Genomic DNA, 22,893 nt, shown 5'->3' on the forward strand with positions numbered 1-22,893 from the left:
GCTCGATCCCAGGACCCTGGGACCATGACCTGAGCCGAAGGCAGACGCTTAATGACTGAGCCACCCAGGCGCCCCGTGCCTGCACCTTTTTAATCTTACATGATATCTGGGGTGCTCAGTGATGCACATGGATTTACTAATAGCAAAAAGGAAGGAAGGAAGGAAGGAAGGAAGGAAGGAAGGAAGGAAGGAAGGAAGGAAGGAAGGAAGGAAGGAAGGAAGGAAGAAGGAGGGAAGGAAGGAAGGAAAGGAGAAAAGAAAAGAGAAAGAGAAAGATCTGGGGGAAAAACAGGATGAGAGTATAGAGAGAAAGAGAAGAGTAGCCAGCAAGGTATGGAGAGATGGTCAATGATGAGGGACCACCAGTGCTATATGGAGGCAGAGATCAAAACCTCCTAAGCATCTAGGACAGTGCCTGGAACACAACAGATGCCATAAGAGATAGACAGACAGGAGTTGGGGGGGCGGTGGGCAGGAGGGTGGAGGGAAGGGGGAAGGAGGGAGGGAGAGAGGGACGAATGTGGGTAGAAAAAAGAGGAGTTGACTTTGAGAGATAGCATGCAAGCAAGAAGGAAAGAGAGATAAGAGGAAAAGCTGGAAATGAAGAGGAAGAAAGAAAGGAGATTATTTTCAAATTTGGATGCATATCAGGATCACCCAAGGGAATGTGCCTCATGCAGATTCCCAGGTCTGTTCCCAGCCCTGTTAAATCAAAAGCTGGGGGTGGGAGCGGGTGGTAGCCTAGGAATCTAACAAAAGTCAAAACCAAAAGCTTTCCCCAGATGATGTTGCTGTGCAGTCAGATTTGCGAACCCATGAGCTACATGCAAAGGAGTAGAAAGGAAAGATGCGACTAGTGGGCAGTAACGGGGCTGATGCCTGCACCGAGCCTGGAGGCGGCAGCTGTGGTGCTGCCCCAGGGCACCTATTTCTCTTCGAGCTCATCCTCAAGAACGAGAGCGCTCCTGTTAGAAGCCGTCCCTAATTTTGCCTGTTCCCAAACGACACGCCTTTCAGCGGCGTTAGGAATGGCAGGTGGCAGACTGTAGGGAACTGCGTTGGAAGGCAGCGCTCTCCTTTGTCTGTGGCTCCCGCGCGCGGCAGGGAAATAGACTTGGCTCGCCCGCACTCTCTTGGATTGCGAGGCGGCCCAGCCTGGTTTTGGAGTTTGGCCCCTGATTGGCACCGAGTGGTAAGAGAATCTCTCCCACATGCTGAGGAACTAGCAAAAGTGACTCGGTTTCGGAAAACCGACAAGGCGGCGCTGGCACCTGTCTAGCCTGACACGCGTTTCCGATCGCCATGGCAACACAGGCAGCGCCGGGCGCAGCCGGGGAAAACGCGTGTGCGCCTGGGCCAGGCGGGCGCGTGGGGCCACCCGAGCCGCGGGAGCCTGGGGGTGGCAGCCAGTGCTGCCGGGAGCGGAGCCGCCCAGGCGAGGGAACAGTTGCCTCTCGGGATTAAATCTTCGTGGGCCCAAATTGTGTGTTACTATGACAATGGTAAATAGGTTCCCTGGCTTTCAGGGAAGTGGCTACGTGCAGAGTGTGAGCTGCAGAAGGCACAATCTCTCTCCAGTTTCAGAACACACACGTACCCATTCATGGGTCTGTTTTTACACCGCATAAAATGAGGGGCTTAGGCAAGCCACCGCACTGCTTAGTTTTAGTCACTGGGCATTTTACTGACAATGACCTATACTGAGTTTCATTTAGTGGCTGTAACTAGGAAAAAAAAAAAAAAAAAAAGCCTGGTGGTAGAAAGAAGAGCATTAAGCACGCTTATCAGATGGTAATTAATTTGGTCTCTAGAAAGAAAAAAAATAAATGAGCTAAGTGTTCTGATGAAGTAGTTCTGTGAAATTCTGCACATACTAAGAATGTCTGGAATATCATCTTAAAAAAAATACCATATATAAAATCATGTTTTGTTCTGTTGTTGCTTCCTGAGCAAGAGGAATATCCACTGTTCTCTGAAGCCTACTACACCTTTTAAAAAATAAAATAAAATACAGAGCACCTTCAGGAAGGCTATAGTTTTTCCTAGAGTATAGATTACATACCATGCCAGAGGCAGCCTCAAAAAATATGTTAGCAGAAATAAAGTATTGATTAAATACAGTCACAATAAACACTAAACTTAGATTAGTATTTCCCACCACTGGTGATTTAGCATTTTATCATCCATCAGAACCTGTGAGTATACGCACATTCACAAAAACTAAACCTTGCCACAATTAACAGAATTTAGAAGATACAGCCTTTTTATATATTAGAAAAGACATATTTTTAAAGCCCACTCTTATATGCTTTAAACAAGATATATTCCACAATTATTCTTGGTTGTAGTTGCATACATTTTATGAATTCGTTATATGTCACAAATTATTTTAAAATATGCAATTTGTTAAAGAAATAACATACACAAGACAAATCACTGGGTGGTTCTTACACACTTCTTTCACCTGATTTCTATGTGCACTTTCCCCAGCATCTGTACTTTGTCCAAGGAATACACCCTTGGGAGAATTTCTGTTCCCACCAGTCAGTCTGGGTCCAGAACCTCATCACCACCAGTCCTGCCTGAAAAACCACCATGACATGTTTTCCATAGTGCCATCTTTTCCCAACCCCTGTGTGAAACCACAAACTCTCTCAATTAAAGTCAAGTTTCCTTGTTTCTCCAGGAGGCCTTTCCATTTTATTCTAACCACAGTAAATATTTACTTGGTAGGTTATCAAGTTTTTCCATGTTATCTCAGTTTATGGACTTTTCTTACATTCTTTTTAGTCATTTTTATATGTGAGCATGTCACACTTTTCTTTATACCTGCACCATACAGTGTCTAACACATAGAACAAATAAATACTTGAGTGAGTGAATGAATAATGGCTGACGCTGGCATACTCTGGTGGCCACGGCTGCCCAGAGGAATTCTGGGAGTTATTCTTCCCCTCTGTCCCCTTGAAGATATCACCTCCCTAATGAAATGAAATGTGGAGACATGATTTGGATCCTGATTCAAACATCACTTCAAAAAAAAGAACAAGAAAAGAAACTCGAGGGATAATGGGAGACATCTGAATATGGACTGTACACTAGATAATATTAAGGAATTATTGATAATTTGCTAAAGTGTGGTAATGATATTGTGGTTATATAAACAATATAGTATTTTTTACAGAGCACAAACTGGTGGTTGCCAGAGGACAGGGGGTTGGGGGGGTGGGCAAAATAGGTGAAGGGGATTAAGAGTTACAGACTTCAGTTATAAAATAAATAAGTCACAGGGATGCAAAGTGCAGCATAGGGAATAGAGTCAATAATATTGTAACAACTCTGCATGGTGACAGATGGTACACTTATAATGAACACTGCATAATATATAGGATTGTCCAATCACTATGTTGTACACCTGAAACTAATATAACATTGTATGTCAACTATACTTCAATAAAAAAATTTAGAGATATACACGAAATATTTAGAAGTAAAATGTTATGAGATCTATCATTTACTTTAAAATGCACAAAATTAATGATACAAAAGTTGCAAGGCATTAATAATTAAGTCTAAGCCTCATCAAGTAATTTCTTCATCACCTCTCTTCACACCACATTTGATAAAGAATAAAATAATCATAAAGAATAAAAGTAAGAACTATATCTCCACATGGCGGTCACCTGGGAGTGATTTCAAATTCTGTCTATTCCTTAGTTAACCATTCTGGAGACAAGTGGCTTCCTGCATCATAATTCAGAGAAGGTAAACCCTGGTTCAATCCTAGAGGCAGGTACAAGGGCTGCTGGAGCCAAAGAAGAAAAACAGCTAGGAAAAAAAAGCTTTCTTCGAATACAGATCCCCACCTTGCTGGAAAATGTAGCTACCTGGCCAAAGAGAAAGGAAATGACAATTCTAAATGTAGGTCTACTATTTTGGTAGACCTACAAAAATGGCAATAATAATGAAAATATCCCGCAGCTGTAGAATGCAACATGAAAGCCTACTGTAAGTGTATCAGCTCATGTTTATTTTTTTAAAAGTTCTATAAAGCGAGAACATTTCATAGATATAGATCGCATTTTATAGATGAACAAACTTAGGTCTTGATAGTTAACTTTGCATTTATCCTTAAGTTGTTTAAAACTACTAAATGGATGAAAAATAATTCCTAAGATTAAGGCAGTACCAGAATCTCAGAATTGGAGCAAAACTATTCCCTGACATTCTAATTATTACTTTACAACATGCAATCCTCCCTTATCTGCTCCCGAAATAGTTGGGTGGAAAATCTCGCCTCATTTCCTACCAGCAGGCTACAAGAAGAGACTCTCCTTGCTGCAGAAGAGCCCATTTATGAGTTGTTACTGTCTTCATACAGAACATCAAATATTTCTGGAGAGCTTTTGAATGTGTCTCATTTTAACCCTCCCGACACCACTGCAGTTAGGTGGGGGGTAAATGCCATTTCATTTACTTTATAAATCAAGAATTCTTATGATGGCTGGAATGGTGTTCTATGTGGCAATGGCATCAGAGTAGAAAGAATTCTGGAACTAGAGACCCAGATACAGTCTTACTATATCCACATCACCAAAGTTACAGAGTATTGCTTTTCTTTTTCAGCCCTCAGGGATTCTGAAAGAGCAAAACCATCAAAGTAAACAGAATTTCCTTTCCACAGTGGTTGAATAATATCCTAAGTGGTAGGGACACTTGGATTTCAAAAAGATTTCTGAAGCCTTTGCAATGTTCGCAACTACAGGAGAGATGTACTATTCACCACATTATGTAATGAAACAAACTTTGTTTAGGTTTGAAGAGATGTGGCCAGTTAGGCAACACGCCAATTTCACCTTGTCAAACAATTACTTAGTTTTGTACAACAAAAATACTCGTTGGCATCCATCAGCCCCTGTTAGGCAATCATATTGAAAGGAAGTAGTTGATTCTATTAAACAATATTCTGAATTTATAGACATATTGAAATCAAATAGATGAATTTAAGTCCTTCTAGAGAACTATTTATTTTTAAAATGAGTACTTACAGGTTATTACTATCTGAACATAGTTAACCTATGCATATGGATGGCCAAAGAAACTCAAGGTGACCATTTGAGTGGAGAGGGCTGCAACCAGGCCAGGCTGCCATCTGTGATCGTTTGATAAAGGATGGGATTCTCCCTTTGACAGCAACTCCCAAAGCATAGGGCTGAAGCCCTCACATCCTACCTGCCTTCATCATCAGTTATGAATTGTTCAACCAAACATAAGTGAAAATCTCTTCTAGGACCATTTTGATACTGCCAATGTTGAACGTCTAGTGTAAAATCAGCAACTCAATAAAGATAGAAATAGAGAGTTGGCTTAGCATGAGGTCATATCTCCTGTCTGTATTGCTCTGTGGGCTGGGGAAGAATCCCTGCCTAACTGAAGACCCTATCCAAATACCTAGCTTCACAAGAAAGGTCCAATCCGATTTTCTAAACTGTTTTTATATATACTGTGTTCCATTTTCTAGGCTAGTAGCAAATTTACGTTACAGGTAGAAAACAACCCAAGCTCTCAGCGCTTTTATAGTGAGTGGCCCTTTCACTTTCCCGCCCTTATTGGGTACTTCAGAATTCATTTTCGTGAATGTCAAAATTGAAAGGGATCTTAGAAATCCTCCCATCCAACTTCCATTCTCTAATATAAAGAAGGAAGGTACCCAAAACAATCACAGAGCTAGTAAATAGCAAAATCAGAATTTAAACATGGATATCCCAACTCTATGTTCAGGTCACTCCACTATACCAGAAATATGATCTGGATTTTGCTCTTGAGAAATTTCAACCTAGCAGATATAAGGGGGTGGGGGAAGGAGGGGAGAGGAAGTCAAAAACAACTAGAGAGCAATTTAAGACAGCATTTAACAAAACACTTAATTTTTAGAGGAGTAAGAGTTCAAATAAAGGATGGATTAATATGGACTTCTGGGAGTGTGATTCCCCACTAGCGAATAGACTCTCTGAAGAATGGAATACTACCCCAAATATTTTCTATGCCCTAGCACTTAGTACAAGTAATGAAACAGAATAAGTATCTACTGTATGGTTTTTGAATGGATGGGTGACTATATGGATTTGTGGATGGGTAAGCAAGCAGTCTAGAGAATGAAAGCCCTTGTAAAGGAAGTGGGATGTAACAGGGGTCAGAATCAGATGGACAGTGTGAAGGTTAGAGAATATTAAAATGAGCACTATTTACTTAGAGGCTGTTGAAATCACAACCTGTCTGAAGCAGAAACCATTTACTAGGGCATAGTATACATCTGATGATGTATTTGAACATTGACATCCCAGCAAAATGCAGCTGATCATTGCCTATTCCCATGACTTCACTGGGTTATGTTTAGATTGGTGTTGTAAATGCAGGGAGAGTTTGAGGAACTTGTTAATGAATCCATACTCCCACATACAAAATGAGATTTCTGAATGTGTGTGGTCGTTGGTACTCTGTTCTGTTCTTTTTCTATGCAAACAGCAACAGATGGAAGGAATGGGGCGGGAGGAGTGGGAATCCAGGAGGAAAGTTTAAGTTGCCCCATCTTCTCTCTTGCTGGGTCTACTATGGATGAACTCTGGGGGATAGAAAACCCTAGAAAACTCAGGTTTGGTGTTCACCGAGTCAAAAGGCTGAATGACATCCAGCTCTTTTAGGTGCCCCAACAGAGAATCTAGGGAATATAGAAAAATCACTGATGACTAATACCAGCTGTGTTAAGGTTAATGGCTTAGGTTTTCTGTGCCTGGATTTCCTCATGTATGTTGGGAAAACAGTACAATCCCAGGGAACTTTAACAAATGAATGGAATTAATATATTAATGTGCTTTACTTTAGCGCCTGAGATAGAACTGTCACTCAATAAGGTTTGGTGGAGCTGATGAGATGCTGCTGAACATTTGTGCAGATTTATAAAAAGTGCATTGACCTTTGAAGAAAGCATAGTTTATGTTTAAAAAATCCTCCTATTTTCAAGCCCATCTCACTCAATGCAGCATATTAGCCATTTACAATCCAATGAAAATAGGCTTGTTTTGGCCTTAAGACCTTGCCACTTGCTGTTCCCTCTGCTTGGAATGCATATCTCATGGAATTTGAAATGGCTGACTGTTATCATTCAGTTTCAACTCCAATGTCACCTTCTCAGGGAAGCCTTGCCTAGCTTTAGACAAAAGCAGGCCTCTTCCCTCAATTTCTGTCTTCCACCTGGTTCCATTTTAACTTTCCCTAGCGTATTAGTACCTAAAAATTATCCAGTTTATCTGTTTGCTTACAAGGTTACTCGGTCTCACCACTGTAGCCCTATACTTAGAATACGCCTATAGGTTAAATGCTCAACAGAAATTTAACTAGTGACTGGTAGACTAACTGATTGACAAGAACAGGACTCCAAAGCACATATATTTAAGACAGCATTAATTACAGCTTCAAAGAAAAAGTTATCCCATTCCAAAAAGGGAATACTCAAAGCAAATTTCACATAGAATGACAGCATTACGCTTTAATGCAAAATATCCTCTTGTTGTTGCTTTCCTCCTCCTCCTTTTTTCCCCCCCAGTCTTGAGGTCAAAGCAAACCAGAGGAGGGCACCAGAAGTTGCAAACAGGTTCTTCCTCTTAGAAGAAAGCCAAAAGTTGAGAAAAGCTAGAAGTCTTTTAGATGTAACTTGTTTGTCCTCAGCCTGGTAAAATACGCTTTTATTGTTGAAAGCTTAGGCTCTCCTCCCTCCTGTTCCCCCTCATTTCTGGGGCTGAAGTGAACAGAACCCAACAAGCTATGATATTCTTGTACTTCCTATAAGTTGAGACCAGTGGTCTGCACATGCTAGATTCTTCCTAAGTTCCGCTGGTCTCATTTACTTGTACAAAGGCCGAAAGAGGACCTAAGGACTCATGCACATTCTAGAGATATTTAACTTGTGGTCTAACGGTTGGAAAGTCAATCTTTGAATCTTTAGAAAACCAAGGGCCAGTTAGCAACTGTTCAGGAATGTAAAAGGTTGGTTTAAGTAAGTATGTGCCTCGCAGTTTCTACGTTAAAAATTATTCTAACATCTAAATGGTGCTTCTTAGTTAAATACAACATTCTTTAATATTTATGTACTGTTATTTTAATTTTAAATTTCCATTTTTATAGGCAAAGGACAATTGAGCGGAAAAATGTTATACCCTCTCTCTCTCTAGCTATTCATGCTGTGAAGCAACCTGTTTTACTGTTTAAACCTATGTTTGTTCTGTTTCAATTGTGCAGAAGGAAACAGTTCTGGCACCTTTAAAAATCAAAGATCTATCACTCAACAGGAGAACATAGCAACTAGCAAAGGGAATTATGAGGAATAGTGAAAAGATACCATGCTCCTAAAACCCTATCCAGGGTTATGATTATGATTATGGTTATGATATGATATGATTATCATATGACTTACGATTCAGCTGGGGTTCTTGGCAGTTTTGTCAATTCTTATTCAGCATATCTAAGGTGGAACCTACCATTCTGCATTTCTAACAAGCGCTATGTGATGCCTGTGCTTCTTGGCCTTGGTGCTTATGGTCCATAGTGTTTGGGCCATATGGCTTGAGAAATAAAAATCGTTTTAGAGCATTTAGTACTTACAGACAGAGTAAACATTAATCCACTGACGCTTTATTTAACCTGTAAAAACCACCATAAGTTCTTCCCCTCCTATCCAGAAATGGAGCCTAATCCTCCACTCCTTGAGTCAGGCTGATCATGTGATTAGCTTTAGCCAACAGACAACAGCAATTTTCAGGAAGACGAGACTTGAAGGATGTGGGTCCCATGGCGTTATGGTTAGCACTCTGTACTCTGAAATGTACTTGCATACTGGGACTTGCTCTTTCTTGCCGCTCTTGGAATCCTGTAGTCACCACATAACTGCACCTGAGCTAGCCTACTGGAGGACAAAAGGCTGTGTGGAAGAGCACTGAGGGGTCCCCAGCTACAGTGAGTGAGTGAGTCAGTCAGTGGGACCCCAGCCAACAGTGTGCCAATCTCCATCTCTGTGAGTGAAGCCATCGTAGATTGCCTAGTCTCCAGCTAATTCTCCATGTGATCATAGACATTTGAGTGGGCACAGTCAAGCTGTCCCATACTGGATCTCTGGAGCCAACACACAGAACCAGGAAATACATAAAATAATTGTTGGTTTAACCAGCAAGCTTTTTGTTTGTTGTTTCTGTTTTTATGCAGCCTCTGAAGTAGGAGCAGGTACTTAAAGAAGGAGCAGTAAGAGTTTAAGTTTAGAGATGCATGATACCATTGTGCTTAAGATTCTTTTTTTTTTTTTTAAGATTTTATTTATTTGACAGATAGAGACATAGCAAGAGAGGGAACACAAGCAGGGGGAGTGGGGGAGGGAAAAGCAGGCTTCCCACTGAGTGGGGAGCCCAATGTGGGGCTCAATCCCAGGACCCTGAGACCATGACCTGAGCCAAAGGCAGTCGCTCAACGACGAAGCCACTCAGGCGCCCCTGTGCTTAATATTCTTTTTCCTTCTTGTCTTCAGTCTAAGTGATATAACTTTGGCCTTATATAATAGAAATTGAGATAAGTAGTTATTACAATAGCATTTGTACTACTTCTCTATTTTTATAATTTATTATTATTTTTTATTTTACTATGTTAAATATTTCTACTTAGAAGTTAAATCACTTTGTCCAGGTCATATTGCTTACAAATGGCGGAATACTTTTCAGCCTGATATAGCATCAGAAATTTCAAGTTTTTTCAGTAAGTTATTCAATGTCTCAGATCCTTCTGCTAAAATGCAAATATAGGACAGCATTCTGAAGGACATGATCTCCAGTCATCACCCTGTTTCTTGTTTGAGAAGGTAATATAAGATCCATCTGCAAAGGAACAGTCTTACACTGATGTGAGATGCCAATGACAAACTCTCCTGGAGAAGGATACACTCCATCTTAGCCAGTCAATGACACAGTCCCTAGACAAACAGCACCACGGCTGCACTTTTCCTTTGCAGGTTTACTCATTGTTGGGCACTCTCCCCCTAGCATCAGTAACCCTTGACCATCTGGGCTCCTCTTAAATCCTGTCAATGTCAGCCATGTTTTAATGACACTGTCATGGCCATGTCTATATAATAAAGGCTGCTCACTATGGACTATACAGAGTTTCTCAATTTTTTAAACTAACCCTCCTATTGAGGCAATTTCTACCTCTTTTGCTCCCTCTCATTCTTGTATGTTGAGAACATTATTTTAAAAGCAGCTTTGCAAACTAGTATTCCACAAGTTGAATATGGTCTGCAATATCACTTGCTTACTAATATAATCTGATTTTTAAAAATTAGAATTTGATAGCCTTTAAGCAAAACATGTACTTTGCAGGTAGTCTGGGACCTGCCATTCCCTGTCATCCAGCTGCTTCCTACATCCACATTGCCTTACTAGATTGCAGAGACTTTTGATGGTGCAGCAGCTGTAAGCTAATCTCTCTCCCTGGGGATTTGCACCTACCACCTACACTCTAACCACCATGTACCTCCCAGAGATGCTGTGATCTCTGTGTCCAGCTGTAACCTGTTTCTATTTTCAACTGCTTACTCTTAGCTCCAAAAGTTAGCTTGCTTCCACATCTTACTCTTCCTTGCTTTCCATTTACCCTAGATTAACCCATTCTATTGAAATCATCTTAAATTAATTCTCTGAAAAACTACCATTTACATGATTGTCAATCCCACTACAAAACCATTATTGTACCTGGCCTGCCCCATACATCTCTAATGTTAATAGAGTAAGTCCCACCTGGGCTAACAATATCTCACTTGTGCAGATGTGGTAGCCTCCCAACTGTTCTCCTTCCTTCTGGCATCTGTTTCCCTGCCCTTCATGTTCAAGGCCATCACTAATTGTACCCGCATTCTCGAAATCATAATCCAGTTGAAAGTCTTCCTAGTCTGGTTCTAAGCTAACATTCCAGTCTCATCTCTCCTCATACATGTGCTCCCGACATCCTATGCATCTCAGAAGACCTTGTAGTGTTTCCACAGATTTTGCCTACCTAACTGGAGTGGCCTCCATCCTTCCATCTAGTCAACTCCTCCTCCTTTTCTCCCAGCTCCTCTGGCTGATCTTGCTTAACTAGCTGGAGAAATCTCTCCAACCACAGCTCTTATTTACATCTCTACCACAGCACAAATCAAATTGTTTCACTACCCATCACCTGCAACCCAGATCTGAGAACACTGGAGTCAGGGACTACATTTTATCGAATTCTGTATCTCATCAGCTAAACCTCCATTTGACTTAAAAGAAAAACAAATAAGAACAGCAACGGACATTTATGTTAAATAATTAAAAGGCATTCTCAAGGTGTCTGTGGGAGATTAAGAAGTAGTTCCATAGAATGGGAGATGACTTAAATAAAGACATAAATGCATCCAAATGAGCAGGTAAATTTACCACCGAAAGCCCATTGCTTATGCATGGTGGGAGATTTCCTACACAAAACAGATCTTTGTAAGGATGCCATGTATAAATGGCATTAATTTGTGTGAATTCAACTACAAAAGTTGGGTTAATATTTTGTGCCTATGTGTCAGTGTACTATAGAGGTTATTTATATTTAGGTCAGATTTCATTGGCTATTGATTAGGCAAGAATTCGAACCAGTTCATAAACTCTATTCACCAAGAATCTCTACAAACCCAGAACTGTGCCAGACTACATTCAGAAGAGAGTGTGCATGTGTATCAGTGCTAGGTGGCTATTCCTCCACTCTTCATATATGGTCTCTCATATCTGATCTTCTTCTGTACCTCTGGAGGTAGATATTAGAGGGTCCTAAAAGCAGGAACATAACAAGTCTATTCTTAGGAAGTTTTGTTTTATCTGCAAGGACAAAATTAGCAACATCTGGAAAATTCTATAAAACAAGATAATTAAATGTCAAGATGTATCAGAGGCAGAACTTACTACAGAATTAAATTGGTTTCATTATTTGTGGCTAGGATGAGGAGGTAAGACTTCCTAATACCAAGCAGAATAACAGTATTGTCCAGCTATCTTAATAAATTCTGGGGACCTGAAAAACAAACAAACAAACAAACAAACAAACAAGTTCTTGCACCAGTGTCCTACTATAGCACTTGAAATCCAAACCTTAGAATCACTCTTTGGTAGGGTGAGAGCCAAGTTAGAGTCAGTTGTTCCTGTGGACTGCAATTAAATAGATGTTTCCAAAGCTGTCCTGGAACATTCGTTTGGTGTTAAGAGGTGTCCTAAATAATTGGGTGAAACTACGAAAAACAAGATTTCTTGTGATTGAAATAAAGAGTGTATTCTCACAGAACAGAGCACAGTGTGGTGCAATTCAAAAATATATTTAAACATTCTTATCCCAACATGAGCATTTTAAGTAACACTGCAGTAAACTATTTTCAGACATTAACACCTTTATGAAAATAATTTGGCTGGACAGCTACTTAATAAGATGTGAGAATGAAATGCTCATGAACTCCCAAAAGAAACACCCAAGCCCCCAAAGCCCAACCCTCCATCTGAAGCGGGAATGGACTCTATGGGAAGGAGTGGAGAAACGAGAATGGGGAGGAAGGGCAGTTCCAAGGTAGCGAGAACATTCAGATAGAGATCTCAGTCAGTGCCTGAGCAAGATGAAGGAGAAGAGAGAAAAAGATGTTTCTGTTTGTGATGTGGTGGAGTTTCTCAAGGAGAAGAGAAAGCATCAAAAGAGCTATTGAGGGGCGCCTGGGTGGCTCAGTTGGTTAAGCGACTGCCTTCGGCTCAGGTCATGATCCTGGAGTCCCGGGATCGAGTCCCACGTCGGGCTCCCTGCTCAGCGGGGGGTCTGCTTCTCCCTCTGACCCTCTCCCCTCTCGTGCTCTCTGTCTCTCATTCTCTCTCTCAAATAAATAAATAAAAAATCTTAAAAAAAAAAAAAAAGAGCTATTGAGGATGAAATGTGTACAACCTTTCAGGGAGACAATTTGGCATTATGTACGGGAAGTCTTTTTAAAGTCCCCACTCTTTGAACACCAATTTTAGAATTAAAGTTTAAGGACACAGTTGTCCAAACAAGCAAAGGAATATGTCCTAGTTTGTTCAGGCTGCTATATAACAAACTACCTTAGACCAAGTGGCTTAAACAATGAACATTTATTTCTCACAATTTGGAGGTTTGGAAGTCTAAAATCAAGGTATGTGCAGATTCAGTTTCTGGGGAGAGTCTGCCTCCTAGTTCATAGATAACCTTCTTGCTGTCCTCACATGCCAGAAGAGGCCAGAGAACTCTCTGGGGTCTCTTTGATCAGGGCTTTAATTCCATTCATGAGGGCTCCACCCTCATGATCTAGTCTCCCCCACGGGTCCTACCTCCAAATAGCATTACCCTTGGGATTGGGTTTCAAAATATGAATTTTAGGGGGATATAAGCATTCAATCTACTACAGAATATGTATGAGAATGTTCATCAGAGCCATTTTATAATAGCTATGAAACAAAACTAAGTAATTGGTAAACAAGAGGGGATGGATAAGAGAAATAAAATAGAATGTTTTGTAGCATTGAAGATGATCCTATTGATTTGTATTCTTGACATGGAAAAATATCACAATGGAAAAAACAGTTACAAAGGAATATGTGTAATGTTATCAGATTATTAGAAAATATGTGTGAAATAGACAAATTCTAAAAGATTACATGCCCAAAACTTAATAGTTGATTTCTGGGTGTTGAAATTTAGGTGACATTCTTCATTTCAATTTTCAGTTTTTCTTGTGTTTGTTTTTTTTTTTTCAATTTTCATTTTTCTATAATAAAAAGGTAAAACTAAAATGTCCATGAGAAATACATGCAGATTGGCAGTGACAGGAAAACAGAGGGGTCAAGCAAGCTGGAAGATGCCTAAAGCTAGCACATACAAGGGCTCTGTACTTCCTGCTGTTCCAGTGATAAAACCAAACCTTATTAAGAACCTACTAAGTACTAGGTACGACAGACACAGACTTTGCATTCTATGTGTTTGAAATCAAGATTCAGAAGGGGGTTTTTGTCCAAATTCTACCAACAGTCATGGGCAAACAATTAATAGCACTGACCCTTCAATTCCACAGTTACAAAACTAGGGAATTGGTGACCCCTGGGTTCCTTTTTCAGGTTAGAATTTGTGTGTGCTTCAATAGAATGCTTCTTAAAATTTAATTTTAACCTACAGCCTATGGTAAAATGCAGATGTGATTTAGTGGGCCTCGGAAAACATCTGATTTCACCTGTCTAACATGCTCCAAGGCTGTGAGTCCCAGGCTTACACTTTTGAGTTGCAAGACACTAATATATACCATCTCTCTGAATTTCCCCAAGAGTCCTTTAAAATAACCATCCTTAGTCCTATTTCACTGATAATGGAGTGACCTATGCAGGATCAAATGGATAGAAAATGGCAAAGCAGGGACCCCAATCAAGATCCTTTTATTCTAGTCTCCAAGACCTTTAATATCCCATTCAGTTCTAAAATACTATAATTAGAAGTTACTGCCACACTCATACAAAGGGAACAGGACCAGGCATAGGATTGGTAAAGACAAGCTGCTAATGGAGTTCAGAAGAATGAAAGATCACTTTACAGGGGAATCTGTTAAGAACTCATAGAAGAAATTACATCAACCTTGAAGGACGGCTAGAATGAAGGTAGGCAGAGATTGAGAGAGGATACAATAGTTAGGTATAATACCACACGATCAGAACATATGGCAGTGCAGAGGGAACCTGCAGAGAAGGGCCCCACATAACAGGCCTCTTGAACTAAGACAGGTATTTATTACAAGAGTCAAAGATGACTCTAAGGTGTTGGACCTTAGAGACTAAAAGAATAGAGCAAACTCAAATTTTCAGTATGGCATTGGAAGGCTTCCTTCCTCTTCTCAACACAGAGGTTCCACTTGTCCCTGTTTACCTTCTTCTCCCCCCAACACCCCCAAGAAATTGAGCACTCAAAAAGATGTAAGCATTCCAGTTCTCACACTTGCTCTCATGCCTTTATGATGCCCACCCCTCCTGTCAGTGCACCTCTATCTTGAGTCCATAAACTCCTTCATAAGCTTTACTTCCATCAGTGAAGCCTTTAAGCACTGGTCCCATTTGATCTCTCAGTTCTTCTCATTTTTATGCTCTAGAGACATTTGTTCTCAAGCACTGGGCAATATATAAATATTATTGGCAAAGTCCCTCAGTGTCTGCTTCTCCTTCCTACTGAAAGTTCCTGGAAGAAAGCACTGAGTCACTGCATTTCTTGGGTTTACCCCCATTACTCACATCGTGCACTGAACATGGTAGGTACTTCCTCAGTGCTATCTGTATTACTACCTAGTTTTAAGAAGAGGACAAAGGTCGATAAGAAAAAAATTACCTCCCCTCTTTAATTTGTTTCTCCTAAGTAGAACTCCTGAGAGAAGCCTTAGGGCCCTCACCTTTGGCCCCATGTGCATCTTCAGAGGCATTCTATAAAATGCCAGTTTATGCTGTGTGCCCACAGAAACAAGAGAGTTAATTCTCTCCTTTTGAAATTGTGACTCCCACCCTCCTCCCCTTCCTCTAAATGTTTCCTTTTAAAGAAAGCCATGGTTCACTGCTACTGAAAATTAAAGACAACAGCATAAAGATCAAGGTCCAAGCTGGTGCTGGCGATTAAACATTAAATGATTAAACATTAAAATCACCACTCAAATTTCTCTTTCCTTGAACACTGCCAAAGACTACTAATGGAAAGCCAATCCCCAGAACGCATGCTCATTTCAGATGTTCTTCACTTGCACCTCTTGGTTCACAAACCATTTGGACTACAATGAACAAATTGGAGGTGACCTCCAGTTGAGATGAAATGGGAAAGACATATCCCTTCAAAATTGTATGTGACTACCCCCCAGCCCACTCCTCACCTCCCCCCCATCACAGCATGAAGTACCAAGAAAAAGCAGGAGGGTTTATTATGCAAAGGTTAATTTGTAAGGTTTAGAAGAGGAGAAATTAATCACCTCTTCCTCCTCCAAGCTATACTCTGGCCTCTCCAGCTATCTCAAGCTTGCTCTTCTCCCTCCTCTTAATTCCAGATTGTGTTTTGGCAATCAGATTGGACCCCAGAGTTCCTTCCATTTTCTGAATCCACATTTTCAAGACTCTCATCCTTTCTGACTTCAGTTCCCAATCACACGTTGGCATGATGGCTTGGGGTGGTTTTCCTGATGTCTGACTACTGTACTCTGGTGGTTCAGCAAGACAGGGATAAGCTCATTCCCCATACAAATGTGGAAAATGTTAAGGATGTTTTCAGAGCATATAAAGTATCTCTCATTAGCATCCACCACTGAAGGAGAGGATATTTTGCCAACAGAAACCTGTGGTTGCCCAGGAGAAGATACTGACCAAGTATACACAATAGCTACATTATAACCTGAATCAAATGTTCTCACAAGACAGGTAAAGAGAGAGAAAAGACCAAACATGAGGAAGGAGAGAACTTTAGGGGAGTTCTTTTCATTTTTACTTGTTAGTGTGTTGGACCCTGAGAAGAATGAAATTAAAACTCTCGAAAAACAGTCTATATCAACTTGCTGTGGTGACTCAAAAGTTGTCGTTTCTCAACTCAACTTTGCTGAAACACTTGATTCATGTTGTTCTTATTTAACCTAATTTGCATTGATTTAATCAGTGCTGGTATGCTTTAAATACATAATAAATTGGGATTCTGCAACTTAGATGACTTAGAATAGCTAAATTTCAATAAAGCTCATTTCAATCTGTTAATGTATACAGTTCTGCCAAGGGGTTTAAAAGCATAGAAAAGATACAAACTTGCCACATTAGAGGTGGGAAAGGTTTAAAGATACCATCCAGATGAAATGATTTGCAGGATAATAATGTGAAAAGCAATATATATATCTTAATTACAACCTAGACATATCTTCTACATTTTGAGTAGCATACTTAGAAGAAAACTCACATATAAATGCAGTGAATTTAATTTTATTCTCTTTCCTCCTTGCCAACACTCAACTCTTTTCTGCCTCTCTGTACCAGCTCTACAAATCAAGTGACATCCAAAGTGGGACCTCTTCTTGCCCATTTGGCAGGCTCCATCACCACTTTGCCAAGCCGCCTGCATTAGGAGGATTTTCTTCCTAGCAGCCGTGGGGATTGGGTGGCTTAGACTCACAGTGCTTGCTGAATGGTTGGCCAATGTTTACTCCTGCCTGCCCCCGCCTCCCCCACCACCCTTTAGAGTTTATGGCTCAATCAGCCAGCCTGCTGTCAGGAATAATTGTGTTGGCAAGAGGTGAAAACACTTGATGGTGAAATTGTTTGTCTGTTAAAGTGTTCCGCAGCACCTTGCAGGTGCCAGGATGAAAACTGCAGGTGCACAGTCCAGAGTCAGGTAGGAGGCTAGAACGACAGAGAGGCAACCATCAAGAATGGCAAGGGAAGAACACCACTTGGGTGTGAGACAGCAAAAAACCCATCTGTGGGGTAGCGAGCTGTGAGACATTGGTTAATGGCCTGATATCTCTGTGCCTCGGTCTCATCATGTGCAAAATTAAGGGGCTTGATTTTCTAACGTCTCTTCTAGCTCCTAAGATGACATGTGATGTCTAGAATGTCTCAGATTTGTTTTCCTTCCATTTAAATAATACTTCTTGGAGATAAAGAACCAGGGCAGAGCAAAGATGAATAAAAAATGTAATAATTCATGCCCCTGTTCATAGGACTTTTCCTGAAAAATACCACCAGTCTTTGGTGACTTTGACTCCCCTGGCTGGTGCCTTCAGCTTGGATGCTAAGGACCAATCCAGTTACTTGTCCAAAGTCAATCCAGCCTGGGAGCTTTGGTAATCCACCGCTTTCTTATCAAAATGAGTACCACTATAGATAATGCCCACTTACTTTCAATGCCTGAGAGGCAGAGATGATAGGAATTCAAAGAGAGGAGCTGGAGATTCACATTTGATTCCCCCTATCACCTCCTTGGGCATCTCTGTCAAGAAGCTAGGCTTGCCCACACTCACTTCCAGAAGGGTTTCCCTCTGCCATCTCTGAGGATTTTTTTCTCTTTTTTTTAAACAAATGACCAACAGGTTCCTGACAGTAGCCATACAGACCCTCTCCAAGACTGCTGGTTGGAACGAGAGAGAGAGCTTATTTTAAGAACCCCATCTACACGGGCGCCTGGGTGGCTCAGTTGGTTAAAGCAACTGCCTTCGGCTCAGGTCATGATCCTTGAGTCCTGGGATCGAGTCCCGCATCAGGCTCCCTGCTCAGCGAGGAGCCTGCTTCTCCCTCTGACCCTCCCCCCTCTCATGCACTCTCTCTCATTCTTGCTCTCTCAAATAAATAAATAAATCTTAAAAAAAAAAAAGAACCCCATCTACAGATGATTGTGAATGGAAATAATCAGGCAAAGACTTATTCTCTTCATACTTAGAAGACACAGTTTAGCAACAGTCTCAAAGTTTAATTAGGGTTATGTGTATGGAGGGGGGTAGGCTTCGTTATAGTTTAAACTACCCTTTCTTTGCTTATTCTCTAGCATATTCTCCTAGAGGGTACTGCAGGGTGCTGTAATCACCATGTGCAGCATGTTGGGGTCAGCCCTCCTGGGTGTCATACAGCAGAATCTTTCTTTAATCCACTTGGGACCTTACAGACATCTAGGGGGAATGGTCAAGTCCCCGCAGGATCTCAGGCAAGACTCTCTGCACACAGACATGCGTTTCTGACACACTGGTCTCATACCACCAAATCGGGATGGCTTTCCAAATCCACTGGGTTTAGAAACCATTTCCTGATCTACCACTAAAAAGGGCTGGCTGACTGCAGAACCCCAGTGCCTGTAAGGAAAGGGAAAAAATAAAAATCTTAGCCAAGCCCCCACAATCACTGCTTTACTCTATCTTCTCTCAAGTTGCTTTCCTAAAGCAAAGGACCAAATGTTGATTTCTCTACAGATTCCTACGTGTCTCTTACACGTAGACAGCTTTAAAGGGGGGAGGGGGGAACATCCCCAAAAGGAAAGGGGGAGAGAACAGAATCTTTCAGTTTCCTGCTTGGAAATATCTTGTCGTTGATGATGCTAGCCCAAATCTCCATCCCCTCTCCCCCTTTTTTGAAATATGGACAAAAAAGCTGAAAGTGTTTTCCGTTTCATCAAAGAACATATATTACTTTAGTGGCTCGGTAAAATGTTGGTTTTATGCCCACCCCTTTTCAATCTGCCCATGTCTGAGGTGCTCCGGGAAGACGCACAATCGTGAGCAGCTTACGACACTCAGTGAGCAGTAGGTGCCTGTGCAAGCTCGAGCCGCACACTGCCTGGCGGAGGAAAGGAGCCCGGGCGCCGCTCCCCGCTCCCCGCGCCGCCGCCCGCGCCGCCCGCGCCGCCCGCCGCCCGCACCTCCCCGCAAAGCATGAGCGAGCCCGCTCTCCGCAGCCGCCCCGGGCGCGAATGGCAGGCGGTCTCCGCGGAGTAAAAGGTGGCGCCGGTCAGCGGTCCTTTCCAATGACGGACATTAACCAGACTGTCAAATCCAGGGGAGTCGTGAGCCCCGAGTTTGGAGTTTTTTTCCCCACAACGTCACAGTCCGAACTGCAGAGGGAAAGGACAGCGGCAGGAAGGCGAAGCCCGGCGCCGGCACGTAGTTGGGAAACTTGCGGGTCCTAGAAGTCGCCTCCCCGCCTCGCCAGCCGCCCTTGCAGCCCAGAGCCGAGCAGCAAAGTGAGACATTGTGCGCCTGCCAGATCCGCCGGCCGCGGACCGGGGCTGCCTCGGAAACACAGAGGGGTCTTCTCTCGCCCTGCATATAATTAGCCTGCACACAAAGGGAGCAGCTGAATGGAGGTTGTCACTCTCTGGAAAAGGGTGGGTAAGACACTTTTTAATTAAATTCTTTCCCGAAGATTTTTTTTTCCTCCCTTTTCTTTGCTGCAGCATCTAACATGGACCAAATCACCATCTCTTTGATCTTTCCGTGGCTGTGAACTTTCTATGCTGCCCAGCTTTCTGCATGCTTAGAGGTGAACGTGTGGCTTTGGGGAGGGGGGTCCTTCTTTATTTCAATATATTTATTTGATTTTGCCCTTTTCTCCCCCTCCCCCGCTCCCCCTCCCTTGGAATAAAATATGATGTAGATTTCTGACCGAGCGCTTCCAATGGACATTCTCCAGCCTCTCAGGAAAGATTCTCGCTAATGGATTTCCTGCTGCTCGATCTCTGTCTATACTGGCTGCTGAGGAGGCCCTCGGGGGTGGTCTTGTGTCTGCTGGGGGCCTGCTTTCAGATGCTGCCCGCCGCCCCCAGCGGGTGCCCGCAGCTGTGCCGGTGCGAGGGGCGGCTGCTGTACTGCGAGGCGCTCAACCTCACCGAGGCGCCCCACAACCTGTCCGGCCTGCTGGGCTTGTCCCTGCGCTACAACAGCCTCTCGGAGCTGCGCGCCGGCCAGTTCACGGGGTTAATGCAGCTCACGTGGCTCTATCTGGATCACAATCACATCTGCTCCGTGCAGGGGGACGCCTTTCAGAAACTGCGCCGAGTTAAGGAACTCACACTGAGTTCCAACCAGATCACCCAACTGGCCAACACCACCTTCCGGCCCATGCCCAACCTGCGCAGCGTGGACCTCTCGTACAACAAGCTGCAGGCGCTGGAGCCCGACCTCTTCCATGGGCTGCGGAAGCTCACCACGCTGCACATGCGGTCCAACGCTATCCAGTTCGTGCCGGTGCGCATCTTCCAGGACTGCCGCAGCCTCAAGTTTCTTGACATCGGATACAATCAGCTCAAGAGTCTGGCGCGCAACTCTTTCGCCGGCTTGTTCAAGCTCACCGAGCTGCACCTGGAGCACAACGATTTGGTCAAGGTGAACTTCGCCCACTTCCCGCGTCTCATCTCCCTGCACTCCCTCTGCCTGAAGAGGAACAAGGTGGCCATTGTGGTTAGCTCGCTGGACTGGGTTTGGAACCTGGAGAAAATGGACCTGTCGGGCAACGAGATCGAGTACATGGAGCCCCATGTGTTCGAGACCGTGCCGCACCTACAGTCTCTGCAGCTGGACTCCAACCGCCTCACCTACATCGAGCCCCGGATCCTCAACTCCTGGAAATCGCTGACGAGCATCACCCTGGCGGGGAACCTATGGGACTGTGGGCGCAACGTGTGCGCCCTGGCCTCATGGCTCAGCAGCTTCCAGGGGCGCTACGATGGCAACTTGCAGTGCGCCAGCCCGGAATACGCGCAGGGCGAGGACGTCCTAGACGCTGTGTACGCCTTCCACCTGTGCGAGGATGGGGCCGAGCCCACCAGCGGCCACCTGCTCTCAGCCGTCACCAACCACAGTGACCTGGGGCTCCCGGCCAGCCCGGCCACCACGCTCGCTGACGGCAGGGAGGGGCAGCTCGACGGCACGCACGAGCCGGCTACCGTGGCTCTCCCGGGCGGCGAGCACGCCGAGAACGCCGTGCAGATCCACAAGGTGGTCACAGGCACCATGGCCCTCATCTTCTCCTTCCTCATCGTGGTCCTGGTGCTCTATGTCTCCTGGAAGTGTTTCCCAGCCAGCCTCAGGCAGCTCAGACAGTGCTTTGTCACGCAGCGCAGGAAGCAAAAGCAGAAACAGACCATGCATCAGATGGCTGCCATGTCTGCCCAGGAATACTACGTTGATTACAAACCGAACCACATTGAAGGAGCCCTGGTGATCATCAATGAGTATGGATCCTGTACCTGCCACCAGCAGCCCGCAAGGGAATGCGAGGTGTGATTGTCCCAGTGGCTCTCAAACCCTGCGCTACCAAATACGCCTGGGCACCTGGGGCGGCCGGCCAGCGCCAGGCTGGAGTCTCTCCTAGTCTGTGCTCTGATATGCTCCTTGACTGAAACTGTACGGGAATATCTCCCAGAGACTTGACATTTTAGCTTTATTGTGTCTTAAAAACAAAAACGAAATAAAACACAACAAAAACCCCGCCCCACAACCTTCAGGACAGTCTTATCTTAAATTTCATATGAGAACTCCTTCCTTCCTTTGAAGATCTGTCCATATTCAGGAATCTGAGAGTGTAAAAAGGTACCAATCATTGATTTTTTTTTTTTTTGTAAACTAAAATGTTTAAAATAAAATAGCATTTACAGTTTTTACAGACTGGTGTAACCTAAATGAACTGTTACCTGTGTTAAAAGAGAAGCAACAGTTAAAATGTCCTTCCCTTGTGTGTGTGTGTGTGTGTGTGTGTATGGGGGGCGGGGGGGAGAGGGTGCAGTGGCCAGAGAGAAAATCCAGAAATTCAGGAGCATAGCAGTCAGACTCAATTTGAAATATTAAGAAGGACAAATAAAGCTCCTCAGGTTGATTTAGCCCCTCATGACTAATGACTGGGGGGGAAAGCAAGACCTTTCATACTATTTTTAGGGGAGTGCGATACACTCACTGTAATGCAAGTGAAAGGGAAGTGAGGACTGAGCCTCACTGCCCAGCCCTGAAGGCAGAGATCATTACAAATAGCTTTTAAGAGGCAGTGTCAGACAGTTTGTCCTGTGAACAAGAAACATCTTTGCACTTAATACAACCATCTTTCAAATCAATTCAAAATCTCACCCCCAAATGCCACTAGCTCCTAATTCTCCTATGCCTTTGATTCACCAGAGTGGTAGCATTTGTGCCCTTTGCCGGACTCTCCCAAGTGAAAGAGAGACCCTCAGCTCCTGTTCACCACAATCTGACTGAGGGCTAGAAGGGGAATAAGGCAGAATACAAGTGTTGGCCGATGAGAGCTGTGCTTCCTCGGAGCACGTTGCGAAGACTGCAGC

The 22,893-nt window shown here is 43.2% G+C and overlaps 2 protein-coding genes across 5 annotated transcripts in view; one reads left to right on the forward strand and one right to left on the reverse strand.

Annotated features, from left to right (window-relative positions):
* The window catches only part of CTNNA2 (catenin alpha 2), a 949,691-nt gene that overhangs the window by 332,909 nt on the left and 593,889 nt on the right, over positions 1-22,893 (reverse strand). The window lies entirely within an intron of this gene.
* LRRTM1 (leucine rich repeat transmembrane neuronal 1) lies at positions 19,649-22,179 on the forward strand. The gene is made up of 2 exons (XM_021699274.1): positions 19,649-19,950; positions 20,220-22,179. The coding sequence occupies exon 2, from the start codon at positions 20,279-20,281 to the stop codon at positions 21,845-21,847; it is 1,569 nt and encodes a 522-aa protein (XP_021554949.1). The 5' UTR covers positions 19,649-19,950; positions 20,220-20,278; the 3' UTR covers positions 21,848-22,179.

The sequence above is a fragment of the Neomonachus schauinslandi genome, chromosome 10, assembly GCF_002201575.2.
Source record: "Neomonachus schauinslandi chromosome 10, ASM220157v2, whole genome shotgun sequence".
NCBI lineage: Eukaryota > Metazoa > Chordata > Mammalia > Carnivora > Phocidae > Neomonachus > Neomonachus schauinslandi.

Excerpts from the sequence above, each read along its gene's own strand:
- LRRTM1 (XM_021699274.1), top strand. The coding sequence starts at position 20,279 with ATGGATTTCCTGCTGCTCGATCTCTGTCTATACTGGCTGCTGAGGAGG.